The 18,378-nt window shown below is 49.0% G+C and overlaps 1 protein-coding gene across 1 annotated transcript in view; it reads left to right on the forward strand.

Annotated features, from left to right (window-relative positions):
* Positions 1-2,190, forward strand: part of LOC146839358 (glutathione S-transferase P 1-like) — a 90,206-nt gene extending 88,016 nt beyond the window's left edge. The window contains exons 6-7 of the mRNA XM_085651355.1: positions 457-558; positions 1,896-2,190. Coding sequence (XP_085507481.1) covers positions 457-558; positions 1,896-2,084 — 291 coding nt within the window. The 3' untranslated portion in view covers positions 2,085-2,190. The remainder of the gene's footprint in view (positions 1-456; positions 559-1,895) is intronic.
* Positions 2,191-18,378: the final 16,188 nt, after the last annotated feature.

Below are 18,378 nucleotides of genomic sequence, written 5' to 3' on the forward strand. Positions count from 1 at the left end.
GTACTTCTAAATTCATTACTTATTGTCTCTAAGTTAGGTCTGTCTGCTCTGTGCCACAGCTACCAGGGGCTGAGCTCAGGGTAAAGACTGGAATCTTTGCCTGGACCTAACATGATCGTGACTTTATCACTTGTGGTGGACACCCAACCACCCCAAATAATAAACTCACAACCACCAACTGGATCCACGCCCCCTGGTAGCCTATGCTAGTGCCCCCAGAGGCCAGACCACAAAAGCAGAGAGGGATGTTCCACATCAGTGGGGTTTATCGGGGTCCTATTTAATCCCCCTAAACACAGACCATGAAGGGCCCCTTAAGTCCATTTCCAAAGCCTCAAGTGCATTAGGTATTTAACTCAAGCAGCAATGACAACAAATGTTTCATATGGTGTGCCTCGTGCATCGTTCGCCCTATGGGAGGCAACGTGTTCTGATATTATTGGTCTCCCACTGCAGGAAACCGGAAAAGACAAGTATATCGCAGACCTGCCCAATCAGCTGCGCCCGTTCGAGCGCATCCTCTCTGAACATCCAGGGGGCTTTGTCGCAGGAAGCCAGGTAAGAGGAGTAGCATAACAGGGGTGAGGGGCAGCTGGGATTATCAATGCCTCGAAGACATGCACTGAGCTTAGGGGGCTTCGGGCTCCCTGGAGGGTGGGGTCCCCTGCGCTGCAAGGGCTACAGGGGGCTGTGCTATGACTCTGAGTATGAGGGTCAGAAGAGGAAATGGCACCATCCAAATTGCAGATGAGACCCCTCTAGTGACAGAAAGTGGGAACTGCATCTGAGAGGCCTGGCGTTCTGCTGACTGGCCAGCAGGGGCGCCTCTATCCAGTTACTTGTCTGCTGGTGAGGGGGGCGCTGACAAAAGAACATAAACAATATCTGTATATTTATTAAGTGGGGCAGAAAGTCTCAAGAGGAGTGTGGATGAGAGATTTATTGACTATAGTGCCTGTCACACTCAGTGCATGGAGACGACAGACCCAGTCACCCACACAAGATGGGCCTTGGAGCCTGTCACACCCACTGCATAGAGTCGACAAACCCAGTGACACACACAAGAGGCGACTTGGAGCCTGTCACACCCGCGGCATGGAGACATCCGACCCAGTGACACACACAAGATGGGGCTTGAAGCCTGTCACATCCACTGCATAGAGTCGCCAAACCCAGTGACACACACACGATGGGACTTGGAGGCTGTCACACCCATGGCATGGAGACATCAGACCCAGTGACAGACACAAGATGAGCCTTGGAGCCTGTCACACCCACTGCATGGAGGTTACAGACCCAGTGACACACACACAAGAGGGGCCTTAGAGCCTTTCGCACCCACTGCATGGAGGTGACAGACCCAGTGACTACCTCACTGCCTAGAGAAAAAAGAGATAGTGTGTTCTTCTAGTCCATGGAGTCTATCACTCCTTTGGCACTCCCCTCAGTGCCCAGAGAATGAAAGAGACCGTGTGGTCTTCTGATCCATGGGGTCCATCCCTCCTGCGGCACTAGTATCGCTCTCTACAGAGCGACATAGACACTGTGGTCTCCTGTTCCTTGAGTGTGTCCCTCCTATCTCGATGAGCTCACCGCCTACAGACCAAAAGAGACAGTACATTTTTCCTCTCCACGGAGTCTGTCCCACACTTGGCAGTATAGTCCTTGACGAACCAATGCTAGGCTGGAAGCAGTTGAGGGAATCTTGAAATCCATGGAGTAAGCTTCACTCCTGTATCGAGGAGGCGACTTATCCTGCAAGCTCAAGAGACAGAGAGAGCCCACGGTCCATTCACTTTGTTGTTCTGCTCAATGCATGTAGGTGGCTGGCTGGTTGGACATCTGGTCATGGAGTCTCTTGCAGGTTTGTTAATGCCTTTATTTTCTACCCACAGATCTCATATGCAGACTACAACCTCCTGCACGTCCTCCATATGCACCTGAAGCTTGCCCCAGGGTGCCTCAATGATTTTCCACTCCTCAAAGCCTTCGTAGCAAAGATGGATGCCCGCCCAAAACTCAAGGCTTACCTGGAGACCGACGCCTGCAAGAAACGCCCTGCTCACCCCAAGGACAAGCAGTGAACCCCTCAATGGCAGAACATCTTTGGATCCGAGGACCACATGACTGCACCACAGAGGACACTCTGAACTTTTGTATGCCTTCAAAAAAATAAAAAATACAAACATTTATTAGATTGAGGCGTCTGCATATCCACTAACAACAAAGCCCTCGCCTAACTAGATACAACCCTTCAGGAGTCATCGTGGAAACAGTGGAAAAAGTGGTGGCGACTGGTGCACTTGGAAAGTGATGGGGTGTAAGATTCCACTTGACTCGTACACAAGAGCCAACTTCCCACAGAGGGCTTAAGGTTGTGTAATGCTCTGTTAAGCAATCGTGATAGAGCGCACGGTCACCAAAAGTTTCTTGGTGCTGAGTAAAAGATTGAATGAGGCAGTGATAGGCTTTGGAGGCAAAGCATATTAATAATGGTAGGTTGTTTGAACTATATTTTCAGGTTTCTTCTGAATGACCTGAGTTTGGTTTCTTGGTGTAGATGGACAGGAGAGAATTCCACAGAGAGCCAGCTTGCACTGAACAGTATCCGCCCATAGCTGCTTTGTTGTGATCAAATTCTTGTTGCCGAGGTGCAGTTTAAGATGATTTATTTAGGATTAGTTGCAGGTTGGTAAGTCCATGTACAGCAGTCTGCCTGCTGCTCAGTCAATGCTCCGAATGTCCATCTCACCTCACAGGCACCCAAGCATTCCATTCAGCATCACCATCATTCCACGCAGAACATTCACACCGGCCGAGCAGGTAGAGGCCAAAGCAGCAGGGGAGAAGCATAAATACACATACAAGATACTACATGATTTCTTTCTATTATTGGACATGGGCAGAATGTTGGGGAAGGATGTCAGGAGAACGTGTAATGGAATTTAGAGCTTGATCCTCCAGGCTAAAAAGTGAGGAGAACAGCTCTCAAGGCCTTAGAAATGAGGCAGAAGTTTTAAATTGAACTCTTTGTTTCCCTGGCAGTCAGTTGAGTAGCTACAATAGTGGGTAACATGGGGATTTCTGGGGAGTTTATGGATTAAATCAGCAGCCTCGTTTGAAGAACTAGTAGTCTGTCGATGGTGGTATCAGGGAGCCCCGGCAAGGGGACAGCTGAACTGCTTGAGATCTATCTTCTAGGAAAGACTTCCCCCCTATTCTGCGAGAGACCCTGGAGTCCAGCAGCTTCCACACGATCAACTATTACACCATGGTCGACCGCGTCGAAAGCTGAGGACAGATCTAATCAAACCAATGCCGAAGTCTGTCCTCCGTCACCATCCCAATGCGGATCACAGATCGCTCGAAGAATCACAGACTCTGTTCCATGTGCCAGAGAGGCAGCTGGTTGAAGGGGGTCAAGGTAATCTGAGCTCTGTAGATCACCACAAATTTACTGAGCCACACTGGCTGCTGGAATGTACGCAGAAAGGGAAGCTGTGAAATTGGCCTGTAATTGTTTTATTACTGTAAGATCTTCCGCTTGTTTCCACTGTGTTCTTAAGAGATTGGGGGACAGAGCCCTTTGGTATGGATTCATCCAATAAATCAATCAGCGGAGTCTGTGCTGCAGATAACATTGATTTTAAAATTGCCATGGACAGGGATCTAACAGAGACAGATTTACATTTTTTCATCAAATCTTCAAGACCCTCCTCATCAATTAGTTGAAAAAGGGTAAACTGACAAGATTTTTGTCTGATTTTGCTATCTTCCCTGTGACTTAATATACATAACACTTTTTGATTACTTTAATATATTTATAAAGTCATCATTAAGTTTTATCCCAGCATCCTTGCATGGGGGTTATGCTTTGAGTGACTCTTTCTGTAGGTGAGAGCACAGTTGCAGCAAGGTGGCAATATTATGTGGCACGGCTGGGAGACCTTACCATGTAATATTGACACGATACTCAAACGTGGTTCGATTTCACACTAGTAAGCCTTCTCTAAGTCCTGGTACAGTGACAAAGAGCAGACAGGCTTCCTTAGAGGAACATGTGTTAAGCATTTTACAGCTTATCACACAGAAGAAGGGGGGAGAGGCAAAACAAACCCACTGCTCCGGCCTCCCCAATCACAACTCTAAACACACACAGCGAGGAGTAGAGTGTTGGGTTTGCTTCGAGAGAGGTGGCACATGCTCTGTGGACAAATACTGCCCTCACTCACAAAATTGTGACATGCTTCATCATCGGGCTTGCTGCAATACACCCCTGCGCAGACCAACGCCCAGGGTGGAGCAAAAGGGAAGGGATGACAATACTGTCCCTTCCTGTGGGGGATACTAGAGTGACCTCTGTCACTTCCCACTGGGTGAGGGGGGTCTGGGGATGGGTGCAGAGTTTTGGTCTTCACCTTCTTCAGCATTTGTCCATTTAGACTAGGAGCTCGTCCTCTTCTTCTATCTCGACCTCAGAGGTCGGACTCTCCTTGTCCGGCTGTTCCTCTGAAGGACGGGGCCCTCTAGGGCCCCGCGGGCTATATAGATAACCACCTGCTATTCCTTCCCAAAATGAAGAGTCTGTCAGACAGTAGAGAATACAAACGTACTTTATTTAGTATACAGTCTGCAGAGGAGCCCAGTCGGGCCCTATCCCCAAGATGTCTGCCGAGGGGGACTGATGCCCCAGGGTACGCTGATATATAATATACCCTTCTGGAGATTTCGGCCACGCCTCTAATGGAAAACTACCGGCCTGAGCCGGGCATGAAGAAAGGAGGTACACAAAGATGAGCTAACACCTGCCAGATGGGTGCATTATCAGTTCTCCAAGTCCACTATGCCGATTTCCAGCGTCTCCTAACGTAGGAGCAGAGCTGCACATAAATATCGGAATGCATGAAAAGAACATCTATTCATTAGCAAGTCGGGTTACAACCTTGAACAGGAGAGAAAATAATAACGGAATACAGTTTTGCTAAAGCAAGCAAAAAGAGGAGTACGGCTTAATAGGAGCACGGCCCAAGCAGTCTTGTTAGTGATTGCAAAATACAAAATGGAGTCATACAAGCTAACAAAGCTTTCATGCATGTACAAATACACAACGGGAAGGGGAATTTCAAACCTAACACCTCGTAGGCACTGAGTGCCTTCTCGAGGTCCTGTTTCTTGGCAGTAGATCTAAAGCTAATACCTCTAACTGTGCAGAGCGCTCTCAGATCCTTCACCCTGAGAGTGGAGAAGATGGGCATATCAAAGTTTCGTCCACCCTCCATTGTGCTTACTTTATCTAGAAGTGGGGATCTTATTAAAAATTACTAGGATCTTTTAAACACACTTTCATCCTAAATTTCTAGAATACAGGAGCTTGAACTTCAAGGGCGTAACACAGAACCCCGCATCCCCCACGGTGCAGGGGGGAACAAGCTGCAGGGGGCCCACTCAGCACAGTACCCAGGTCTTAGCGCCCCGGATAAAATTCAGAGCGGGTGCCTCTCTGTGTACATTGCAGGGGGGCCCCGTAAACTTTCATTACGCAACTGTTGCACTTGTGCTATTGAAATGAGGGTCTACACAGGAACCTAAAAATTTCAATTAAACTGGTTTTTAGAAAGATCTAATAAAGCTTTCTAAAGACACTTTTGATGATTTATTTGTGAACAAAAATAATACTTACAGTCAAGTGGTACTGTGAAACACAATTTGTAGATCCCAACCACTGAAACACCAATGTAGCAAGGGGGCAATATTATGTGGTATGGCTGGGAGGCCTTACCATGTAATATTAACACGATACCCAGAAGTAGACCTCGGATTCACACCAGTGATCCTTCTCTCTTTCGTGGTAGAGTGGCAAAGAGCAGACAGGATCTTAGCCACTTTGGCAAAATAGAGCTTACTTTTATATAAATTTACACACCAGAATAAAGTAAGTATAGTTCGTATAACCGGAGTTATAGAATTTACAGTGAGAATAAAATCAATACTTTGCAGAGCTGTCAAACTTTATCATTGCTGTCAATGGGAGAAATCTCAGGTGACACCCAGTCACCTCGGGTGAGTTCAATGGAACCCACTTAGAGTTCAGGTCTTGTGGGTCACCAGACCAAGCCTGGACGGTTGAATGAATTTTACCTTACCCAGGGAGTCTGGCTACAGAGGTGACCTGGCTGTCCTTGATGCTGAAAGGGACCTGCAGGAGCTGTCAAAACAGTAATTGACAAACCAATACTTGCTGGGTGATTTCAGAGAAGCCCGTTGGAGGTGAAGCTTAGAGGGGCCCCTGGACCAGGAATCACCAGACAGAACAGCTCTTCCTAGCTCGGGCGTCTCAGATGCAGAAGTGCACCTGGCTATCCGTGGTGCCAAACGGGTCTGAGGGAGGAGGCTTTACCAGGCATGCCAACAAAGCTGTCTTTGAGATGCAAGAACTCTACAACTGCATCACAGGAGTGGGGTGGGGGATGATGCAAAAGGTTCCCTCTGTGTTGGGCGCCAAGCGAAACAGTTAGAAGTCAACCAGACCACCTTAAAGCCTTGGTCCCAGCAAAGGTCACAAATTAGTCTATCTTCTTCCAATGGTCCTGGGAACATTGTAGAGGGTTAGGACTTGCTGAGCTTCAGGACTATGCTTCCCAGAATGCACCTGTATGGTCACTTTCAGGCTGGTCCACGACAGTCCTTCTTTGGATCTCAGAAGTGCGGTCTGTATCTGCCAACTGCAGGGAACTAATCCCTCTAGCACTAGGGAGTTCTGGTTAAGTCTTTGGGTCGCAGAGGGGTTTGCCTTCCTTTTGGAACTGGTCTCTAGTCCTCGACAAGTCATATTCCAGCAAGTGCTGGAGGCTACCACAGGTGCAGTACTTTGTGCCTCTTTTTTGTGGAGTCTTGCCTTGTGCTGACGTGGGTCTCTTATTGTGCTTTCTTCTTCAGAGCAGATTTGGAGTTCTGGTGTCAGGGTTGCCCATTAAATCCTGGATTTAAGGGGTGATTAGGGGTGCGAGGGCACGTAGCCAATGTGCATCTAGTCCTGCGACTAATCCTCCTTTGAGGTGACAACAGCTGAGGCTAGTATGTCACCAAACTACCCAGAAGCCACTATTATGAGGACATTTCAAGATGGCATCCTCGGTTGTACAGACCCACTAGCCCACCCTAAAGGTGTGGCCAGCCTTTGGGGGGGTGTACATCTCCCGAATACCTAATTTTCTGCCTGCTCACACACATGTGTGCATGAGGGAAGGGTCTTTCTCTCCACTGGAAGACAAGTCACTTACATATCAGAGGCGATGAAGCCTTAGATGCTCATTGCCCTGATGGGTCGTTCACTAGTCGACCTAGGAGGGCAGCGGTTGGACCTCCTTTCGGCCCAGGCCTTTTGTCTCACATTCTCTAGGAGTGATAGCACTTGCCAGTAGGAGGTCAGACTTTTGTCTTGGTGGCAAACAGCTCAGAAAGCCCGCCAAGGAGTAAGGAGACTGTGTATCTTGGTGGGCAACCTCTAAGGGTGCCACCTGGGTGCATGCCACGTCACCCTCGACTCATGTCAGGGGTGAATAAGCACGGTGTTTGATATCAAACACCACTAGATTCGGTGGTACCATTGTGGAGGTGGCTATCCTGGGTTTGGCCAGCAGCCAGTCCACGTTAACATATGGACCGCCGTTCACTTACAGTAAACTTGAACAGAAAGGTTATTGTAGAGGTATATGATTCTGTACATATATGCCTATACCAACAAAGTAATGCACCCTGCCTCCTGGGCTTGAGGAGGCCTACCTTAGGGGTGACTTACATATATCGAGGTAATGAGGGGACTCTGCCACACATGGAGTGTGCAGGGTCGAACTCTAGAGAAGCTGCTTGTGCAGGCTGCAGCAGCAGCCCCTCGGACTCTACTTTTACTTGGGTCACTCAGGGTGACACAAATAGCGCTGCAGCCCTGGTGACCCCTTCCCTGGGTACCACTGGTACCTTTTACTAGAGACTTATGAGGGGGGGTTAAAGTATCTTACCAATTGGGTGTATCAAATCACATGACCTTTGGAGGTGAACGAGCACTGGCTCTGGGGCCTGGTTAGCAGCTCCCGGGGCACTTTTAGTTCTATTGCCCCAGCATCAAGAGCAAAAAGTGTGTGTGTGGGGGGAGTGGGTTGATCATCCAAAAAGGGAGTTTTCCTAGAACAGTAATGAATTTAAAGATGTCTTCCTGTTTATTAGGGGCTCCCCTTTTTATACATTCTCTTACAGGACCCAACCGGTGTCCTTTTAATAGCCGCCAGTACTGTTGCTAGCAAATCTAGTAGCATCATTAGGTGAGTTCGTCCTTGTGTTTTTTCCATTAATTCTCGCCAGATAACTATCTGTAGAAGAATTTTTACTTAATCCCCCTCCATACCACCACAACCCCTTTCCTATCACTCCCTCACGGCTCTCTGAGATACTTCACCAGATAGAATACATTTTGACCTATTTCTTCACGACACCATTGTATTATATATAGTGAACAGTAATAAGAGATTGGTTTTATTCATTTTTGTTTTATTGTTGTCTTTTTCAACAGGTCACAGACCTAAGGACGTGTTATGTAGATTTCACTCCAGCACGTAGTGTAGACAGTTTTTTGATCCTGATGAATTGCCCAGATCCTCCTGACATACACGGCATGAAACATGTTGATCTCCTAGAGTAGAGCTAAACGTCTAGACACATTATTTCTAGTACCTAGCCACTCTACACCATTTTAATAGGGTAGTTTACCTTGTGAATAAAACAGTAATTAGGACTAACTGACCCTTTTTACCTCACTCTCTGCTACATTCATACATACTAGACCCCTCACCCCCATGCACCTATCGGCAGGAACAAAAGATCCCCGATAAAGAGCCCCGTTTTCGGGAGCCCGTCAAGGATTGCAGCGCCGACTTGACGAGGGGCAATGCTCATATGATGAAGCATGACACCTAGCTTGCTGGGTGTGTGAGAGCTCTAGTTCCACCAAGGGGATTCCCCCGGTCTTCCCTTTGTTACCTTTCTGGTAACTAGCGGTTGGTCGAGTCCTTCCTTCCACCGCCTTCCTTATCTCTTCTTTACTGTACATGAGGAACTTTGTACCCTTCTTCGCAGATAGTCTCCTGGGGTATGTACACTGGACCTCCTTAAACAAACCCTCTGTCCCCTCTTTTGATACTATATTAGGGGCTTCAGTCATTTTCTGTGGGCAGTAGATTGTTTTGCTTTGTATTAGTTTATGTTTGTAGTCAGTTAAGCCTTCTCTGAAGATTTTGTTGCAATCTTTGTTGTAGTTTTTCTGCTCCTGCTGCTCGAGGCCTGAAAGTCTCAGTTTGGGCTCTTTTAATTCCTTTGAGAACCGAGGCTCTGGCGCTGCTCTACTGGTCACAGATAGTTTTTCAGGGGGGCAGGTTAGTCTCTCATTGATTTTAGTCATAGATTAAACTCCGTTTCCGCTGCATCTCCGCCCTCACTCACCACAGACGCTGTCCCTTGAGATGCTCCCAGCATGGCTTCCCTGTTTAGATGGCTCCATTTCAGATAGACTTTATCCATGTGTTATGAGGCTTCCTTTGATACTGAACCGGAAGTGTAAACCTGGCCATCGAATGATCATTCCAAGTGCCAGGCGTCACTCCTAGGTCCCTCAGTTTCACACTGAGTCCAAATCAAACCGAGCGAATGTCCTTGAGCTAGATATATGCTGATTGTGTTTTAAGAAATCAATCAATTCTGTGAACTATTGATCCTTTGGTTCCGCCTACATCATTAGTGCAATAATTATGTAGCAAAGTAATTAACTAACAATGAGGAAGTAATCACATAAATTATTGAGGAAACACCACCACATACTGAGAGGGTAAATGGCATAACCCCTCCCAGGCCTGCCAATTCTCTCCCGTTTCCTCCTTCATGGCCCCAAGCATTACACCCCTTTTCCTTCACATCATTCAGAGGAGACAAGTTTATGGTGTATAAAAGGCTGCAGTTTATTATTCCAAAACATACCATGAATCATACATTTTGCAACAATTGGTTGGTCATTCGAAAACCCATGTTTTCTTGTCGTACTTTACATCTCTTAGTTACATTGTCCCCTCTTGTTTTATTTCCATTCCAGTATGACAGCACTAATCTTGCCCAGTGGCCAGTTCCGCAGGTATCTCAGTGTTTACGGTTCTATGCTTCCCTTGCTACCGGCCTCGTGGACGGCCATCAGACCTGGCCCGGGCTGCAAGTGCTGTTATTCCTGCCATGGACCCTTGCTGACCACTCACCTGCTCACTGCGCCCCTGCAGTGTGGCATCACAAGGACACTGTCTGAGCAGCCCTTCCATTCTGGTTGTCTGTGTGTGCTGTCGCCTGCTCACCCATGCCCCTGCCATGAGGCATCCAAAGGACACTGTTTGAGCAGCTCTTCTATCTAGGTTACTCTTTTGCGTGGGTACCTTTCTGTGCTGCCTCTGCCATGCAGCCAGGGGTTCACGGATCGTGGCAGCTCCCCCTTTACGTTGGCTCATGAGATGCCTAGCTGCTGCAGAACCTAGACTATATTGAGTAGGAACATATCCATTCCCACCCCGGTCAAGTGTACCCCATCCTGTGCGTGGTAACCTGGTGACCTAAGGTTGATCATCCAGTACCACATGAACCCCCACCTGTTCGCCCTGCATATTTTTGCCATTATAATGTTCAACTTACGCCTGGACTTGTCCACTGTCCCTTGTTCAATGGCCCTTCTCCATGCCCATCGTGCTATTAACTCTGACCAAACAATGTCCGCAGGGTGGACCATCCTGGCCAGTGCGGCCAGCCCTGATGTCATGGCCCCCAGCAGCTCCCTTCTCCGAATGCTTGCCAAGTTGTTCCCACCTAGGTGCACAATGACTGTATCCGGTTGCCCTCCCTGCTGCATTGCCCTTTGCATTGCTGGGAGCTGCTGGTCCCACTTCATACCAGATTGCCCAAGCCAGGGCACTTCCATGTTTCTCAGCCATATCCCCCAGAAGTCACTGTGCGCTGCCACCCACCGCTGTGCCTGTGCAATGTACGAATGCCCCACGATCCATACCTCGTTCAGGCCCCCCCAATGGATCTGCTGGGAGATAGAGAAAATTCAGATGGCTGCTGGCCATATATACCCTTTGTAAGTGCCCGATACCCACTGGCCCAACTTCTTCATTCACTCAGCAGTTCGCCCCAAGTGGGCCGTGGTGGTTGCTGCCCCTATGCGGAAGGAGTGTGACACAAACTCCCTGGGAGGGAAACCCGCCCTCTGCAGAGCTTTCCTCAGTACTGCCATGAATTGAAACTGGCTGAGGCATGTACCATCCTTGTGGGGGAATAACGGTCTGTTGGTGCATACTCCCTGACCCACGTATTCCTCCATGAGGTATACCGGGCAGCACTCCCTTTCCTCAAACAGTCGATCCACGTGTCCTTCACTTTGTTGCTCTGATATGTCTTTGACCGTCTCAGGTGTACTGTCATGTACCCATCCCTCATATGTAGGTCCTCCAAGTATATATATGCTCACCCCAGGGTCCTTCTGGCCGGAGCCACCAGCTTGCTAATTCTGTAGGCTTCGAAAAATTCGAGGGAAAAGGCTGCCCTGAACTGCACTCTCTCAGGATGTGATGTACATATTTCTGCTAACGTCCCCAGGACCGCCCTGGGCCGTAACCTCCCCCAGCCTTTCATCACTGACCTAATGTAGAAAGATCCCGCTGGGTCTTTTCCTGCTGCCAACCTGGTATAGTGTCAAACCACATTAGGGTGTTTTTGTGCCCAGGACTTGGACTTCCCATCCCGGAATGCTCCTTCTAGTAAAACTGTCACCTCAGCCTATGTGACCCAGCCTGGGGCCACCGCCCCCGTCGCACTCTGAAACGCCCCCCAACTCTTACGGTATCCTTGCTGTTTTGGGGGCCGGTGCGTTTTCAACCATCATCCTCGGCTCAAGTCCAAGAGGCTCCATAGTCACCCGGGCATAGGTGTCATGCTCCACTCTGCTTTGGGCGGCAGTGCCCTGAATCTGTCCCACTGAAAACGAGAGATCGCATCCACTATTGAGTTAGCCATACCCCTAATGTGTCAGCTCTAACCGCTATATTCGCCCTCAGCTGGCGGTCTACCAGCAATCGCAGCACTTGCACCACTGCCGGGCACTTTGCTGTCCCCATGTTTATTGCCTGAACCACTGTGTGATTGTCTGACCATAGCGTGAGCTGTCTGTTCACTAGCATGTCCTCCCATATGGCGAAGGCCACCACAATGGGAAGAGCTCTAAGAGTGTAATGTTCTCTGTTAGCCTGTACTATGCCAGGTGCCCGGCCAGTGTGCCGCTGTCCAGGCGGTGCTCAGTATCACCCCAAAGCTGTGGCTTCCGGCAGCATCTGAGAACAGTTCCAGATTTTTAGAAGTTATCCATGGCACTCTCCACATGAGGGTGCCATCGAACCCGGAGAGCAAAGTGTCCCATTGTTCCAAGCCTTCTTTCACCCCTTGTGTACCCTGTGATGTTTCTTCGTCAGGCCATTTGCCAACCAGGCCAATCTCCTAGCGAAAGGCTGCCCTGCCGGGATCACCCTGTTCGTGAAGTTGAGTTTCCCGAGCAGTTGCTGTAGCTCGCTCAGGGTCGCCTTCCTTTTTTACCGTAGCTGCCACAATATCTGCTGCAGCTCTACTACTTTTTCATAGGGCAGCCTGCATATCCCTTTGACTGTATCTATCTCTATCCCTAGGAAGGACAGCCTTGTTGCCGGGCCCTCTGCCTTGTCTGGGGCCAGTGGGACTCCGAGTTCCTCTGCTATGTCCTCGAATTGGTGGAGTAAACCTTAGCACTTGCCTGATCCTGCTCGGCCAATAAACATGAAGTCGTCTAAGTAATGTAAGCGTCCCCCCACTGGGCGGCGCTTCCCCTGCTCCCATTCCAGGAAACTGCTGAATGCTTCAAAATAGGCGCGAGAGACTGCGCAACCCATCAGCAGGCATCTGTCATAGTAGAAAGGCCCTTTCTAGCTGGAAGCCTAGTAGGTGGTGGCTGTAGGGAGGCTCTGGCAGGAGGCAAAAAGCCGCTTCTATCTCTGTTTTGGCTAGCAGCGCCCCTTATCCTACCAGTCTAATCTGCTACATCGCCTCATCCAAAGAGGCATAGGACACAGAGCAGCTAGTCAGCTCCAGACCATCATTTACTGATTCCCCTTGCAGGTGTGACAGGAGGCGTATGAGGCGGTACTTTCCCACCTCCTTCTTCGGTATCACCCCCAGTGTAGATACCATGAAATCCTCCAGGGGGGTTTGCTGTAAGGGCCTGCCCCTATCCCCAGCTGACCCTCTTTCCTTACTTTTTGTCTGGCCACCTCAGAGTTATCCATTACGGATTTTAAATTCTGACTGAGGTGTGGGGCCACTGAGCCCTTGTAAGGTTTGGTAAAATCCCGCTGTAAAACACTCAGCTAGTAGTTGTCTGTCACTCATTTGCGTTCAGTAACTGCACCAGTCTCCTGACCTTAACGGGGTGGGTAATGCTTCTTCTGGTGCCTGCTCCCCCCCACCCTTTGGGCTACTGCTCCCGCCCATCGCTATTTTTTGGATTTGTTATCTCTGCTGTCCCCTGCACCTTTGGCCTGCTTGCAGTGGATAGCCGGGTGGGTGCCGCTGCAGGTGCCACAACGGTGCCGAAACCTACAGGCGTGCCCCCATTTACATTCATCTCTGTCAAACTTCCCGCATATGGCGGTGAGTCCCTTCCCAGCTTTCCCCCCAGGTGGGCCCCTTTTTCTTGCAGCCTGCATGTGGCTCTCGTATTTACCATGGAACCCCGAGGGACAAAAATTGTTGTTGCGTGCTCCTACCCCTCTCTGGCAGCTACCATATGACTTGTGAAGCCTTCTACGTCCTGGTGGTCCCATTCTGTGACTGGCCGTGTTTGCTTCTTTTCCCGGAAGCCCTCGTCATAATGAAGCCATGCTTCCCCTTGGTACTTCTGCTGTGCTTCATGCCCCTTCTGCTCATGCAGGAACAATGCTGCCGCACTCTGTGGGAATGTTTCCACGAACACGCATGCCCGGGTCTCTTAGTGTGGTTAGCCAAGCCTCTGGTGTGCATTTCTTCTGGCTGCGACCAACTTCCATGCTGGGCTAATGAGACTAGATTGAGACCGATGGCCACACCTGTTGCCCCACCAGGGGACTTCTGCCTTTGAGCTTCTTGGTGCGGATGAACTAAGAAGGGGCTGCCACTGTTTTCAATAAATGTTTTCTATTGACCTCCATCCAGACCTTGCTCCTCTCCCTCATTTCCTCCTCTTTTTTGTCAGGCATTGTGAGGTCTAACCCTGCAGTAGAATTAGTAAGGATAATATATCAATGTACTCTTTTCTCGGTATCCTTTCTTTCACTGCTAGGAGTATGAGGTTGGCCAAGCCAGTTAAACATGTAGTAATTGGTGGGTGCCCTGGGGACAGGCGAATGTATTCACTAGCGCGCTTGGAGCCGTCACCTCGGGCCCTCGTCTGCTGCCGCTTTGGCCGGAACCGAATGGCCCTTCCCGCTGTTGGGGCTTCAATACTTTGCCCGAACAGCTGTCGTCGGTGAACCGAGTCCAGCATACCCAATGCTTCTGCTTCTGGCACCCAGTGCCCGCTCCAGATGCCGCAGGTCAGGATGGAGGAACTGCAGTTTACCTCCCCGCCGCTCACCTTGATGGTATTACTTACCCTCAGAGCGTGCGCTTCCTCAACAAGCCAAATCTGCACTTCCTCTCAGGCCCCTCCGGCACTCCTCTGTCCCGGCCACTTCTTCCTCCACCGTCGCTCGGCTGGATCGCCGAATTTGTGGCCACTGCGATAGTTTTTTAGGTCTTGCCTACGCCGCACGCATGCGCTGCATAGGAAAAGACCTTTAGAAATGGAGACGGTTTTGAGGCCAAAAACGTGCACGCGTTGCATTGCTTCCAATGACAACGCGTGCACATCTGGCGATTCCGGGAGCGGGAGCGAACAGCGGCGCCATATGTTATCAATTATCGCGCCTTGCTTCTCGCTCCCGCAAGAGAATCGCGCAGGCCCCCTCCCCCTGCTGCCGCGCGTGCTTGTGCTTGTTTAAAGCATGTTGCTGCTGGCTGGCATGCTTGTCAATCCCTGGCCCCCTCTGCTGCGACCAGGCAGTCCTTAGCGAAGTTGGCGCCACTGTTGTGCCTTGCTGTGGCGGAAGGAACAGCTGTTCTGGTGCTCCTCACTTCAACCGGCACTATCAAACCCTTTCTTGCTGCTGCCGTGGCCGATTTCAGGCTAAAGTTATGTTTGCGGGGCCCACTACCTGTGCTGAGTGGGCCTTGTCGCTTTAAGAGGGCTTTGTCCTGCCAGTCCTGCCTTCAGTCATTTCTCCAGGTGCCCGCGCCCACTCTTCGAGCCGTCCGCCTGCAGGCGGGCACCAAACTTGAGAGCTTAAGGCATTTGGAGGAGGGTAGCTTGCAGACACATCTCCCCCGGTCACCGAGGAGGCCCCCGCTCTGCCTCTTGCCCCTCGAGGATCTGAGCTCTGCTCGCTGGACACATGCCGGCACGCCTCCTGCTTTCTTCCTTGTTAAGGTTTACAGGCAGAAAGCAGTTGCAGCAGCTGTCTATGGTGCTGAGATCCAGGACTATCATAAAGTTAGGGAACTGCAAATAATTTCCTGTATAGTTTGTTACAACTGGGCCCTGGGACTCCCCCCTGTATGCAGAGCTGGGTATACGACCTGTATCATATATGGCTGTCCAACTATCTGCCATATATTGGATCCATTCTAACTAGAAACCACCTGGCAGAGAGATGCAGCTCAGTTTAATAAACAAAATGAATTGGAGCAAGATATTGTGAGAAAGGTAATATCACTGACCGCGGCGTTTCGTATTGAATTTGCGCTTCAACATTGCTCTGTTGTTAATTTAAGCTTGTTTTTTAAACTGTTCCCCATTTTTTGTATTTTCGTTGGGTTAATTTAACTTTTCCCCTGTTTTTAATATTGTACACTGGCCACACTCTTGCACTATAAATTGTGCCCCCACCGCTGTTTTAGCGGGTTCAATCGGCAGATACCTTCGTATTTGGCCGCCATCTTGGGAAGGATCGAAGTATCACTCTTGGCACAATCACGCTGAGCGCTCTAGTGCTCCGGCGGAGGTGAGGGGAGGCCCTATTTAAAGCACGTATTAGTCGCGCAGCGGTGGTGCCAGACTCGTGCCAGAGTCTTGCCCGGCTGCGCTCGTCCGCGCGAGGGCGGAAGTCGCTGTAGCATAAAGCGTAAGATTAAGTAAATACTATTATCCTTTATTCTGTGAGGGCCGTCTGCCTCTGTATTATTGCGTGGTGAACTGCCTCATGATAGTCATATTGTAGCACTCCTTGAGACCCGGCTAGTCCCCGAGCTTGTACTCAGAACACGATGGCTTCAGTTATTAAGCCTATAGTAAAGTCTTTGTCTACCACTTCAGTTTTGCGAGGTGGTTTAATTAATGCACGCTCACTTTGTAAGAACGCCCAACATATATACGACCTCATCATTGACAATGAGCTCGATTGGCTTCTGGTTACTGAAACGTGGCTTAAACCCTGGTGTAACCCAGATCTAGCCATAGCCCTCCCGCAAACATTTTCTATCCAGCGTCTGGATAGAGAAAAACAACGGGGAGGGGGCCTTGCCATCATTTTTCGTAGCTCACTAAAATGTTCCTCACACGAGTTGGTCGACATCAAAGGAGCGGAAGCATTATTCTTTTCGCTAGGCATCCATGATTCATTGACTTTTTCGGGTGTACTTGTTTATCGTCCTCCAGGCCCCCCGAAGGAGTTCTTAGATACTGTGGGGGAAGTCTTAAGTGATCTATCGCTTAGATGTTCTAACTTCACTATACTGGGTGACCTGAATTTACATCTCGACTCCCCTAATGCTCCAGGAGTTGATCATTTTATGGACACCATTAATATATTAGGACTCACCCTTTTGACGCATCAACATACACATTTGGGAGGGCACCTACTGGACTGTGTTTGTTCCAATTTTACTGGACTTACAGTTCAATCCCCTTGCCCCCAGATCTGGTCTGATCATTTTTTTATTCCATTTTGTGTTCCTTTACATCAGAAAAACTTGGGTTCTATCACTAATAACCCTCTAACATCAAATTTGACATATAAACCAAATTGGAAACAAATCTCTAACCGATCTGATGTGCTGGACTCCTGTGCAGCTTGTACCCCAGTACTAACAGGTAGTACCTCTATAGACTACCATAATTTCTGTGATTGGCTAACTATGGTAGGCCAGAAATTAGGCCCCACGAGTCTTAAAAATCCTACTTCAACCAAAATTAAAAGGAATGCCCCCTGGTTTACTCGGGAGTTGAGAATAGAAGTAGGTAAATTAAGAAGATTAGAACGACAGTGGCGCAGAAATTATGAAACAACTGCCCGTGAGACATATACACATGCTAGGAGAAAGTATCATGCAGGCATAAAATCAGCTAAAAAAGTATACTTTCTTTAGGCCATAATGATGGCCGATCAAGAGCAAAAAGAAATCTTCCAGATAGTTAAAGGTTTCATGAATCCATCAGCCCTCTTGCAGGAAATTCCACCCTCCTTAAAACTTTGTAATGCAATCTCAGACTATTTTGAGAACAAAATCCTCAATATTGTGAAGAGTTTTCCTCCAGTGTCTCCTACTTTAGGAAATATAGAAAGAGGGGAGAGGATGAGCCCTCTAGTATGTTTGGATACTTTTGCTCCCGTCTCTCTTGAAGACTCCTTTAAAGCTATTTTAGCTTGCAAATCAGGATCCCCTTTCGACCCATGTCCCCCTCTGGTACTACAAACCTTGGTAGAAATTATGAATCCTATCATCAACAGTATTATTAATTCATCCCTAGCCACGGCAGAGGTTCCCAATGACTGGAAGCTTGCCGCTGTTAAACCGCTTAAAAAAAAAGCCCTTGCCGACCCTACCACTCTCTCTAATTTACGTCCGATCTCCTTATTGCCGGTGATGTCCAAGCTGACTGAGAGGTTCGTGACTAAACAACTTACGAGCTTCTTGGAAGTAAATAATATCTTACATCCAAATCAGTCAGGGTTTCGCTCAAGCCATTCCACCGAGTCTGCTCTGCTGTATACAGCAGAAACCCTTCGCATGGCCATGGACCAAGGAAAGGAGGCGGTCTTAATTTTACTTGACCTGTCGGCAGCCTTCGACACGATTTCACATTCCATCTTAGTGGACCGGTTGGCTGCCGCAGGAGTGGCTGGGACGGCTCTGGCTTGGCTGGATAACTTTCTCAGAGACAGGCGTCAAATTACAGTGCTGGGCCCCTATCAATCTGAA

Source organism: Triturus cristatus, chromosome 4_1 (assembly GCF_964204655.1).
Source record: "Triturus cristatus chromosome 4_1, aTriCri1.1, whole genome shotgun sequence".
Classification (NCBI taxonomy): domain Eukaryota; kingdom Metazoa; phylum Chordata; class Amphibia; order Caudata; family Salamandridae; genus Triturus; species Triturus cristatus.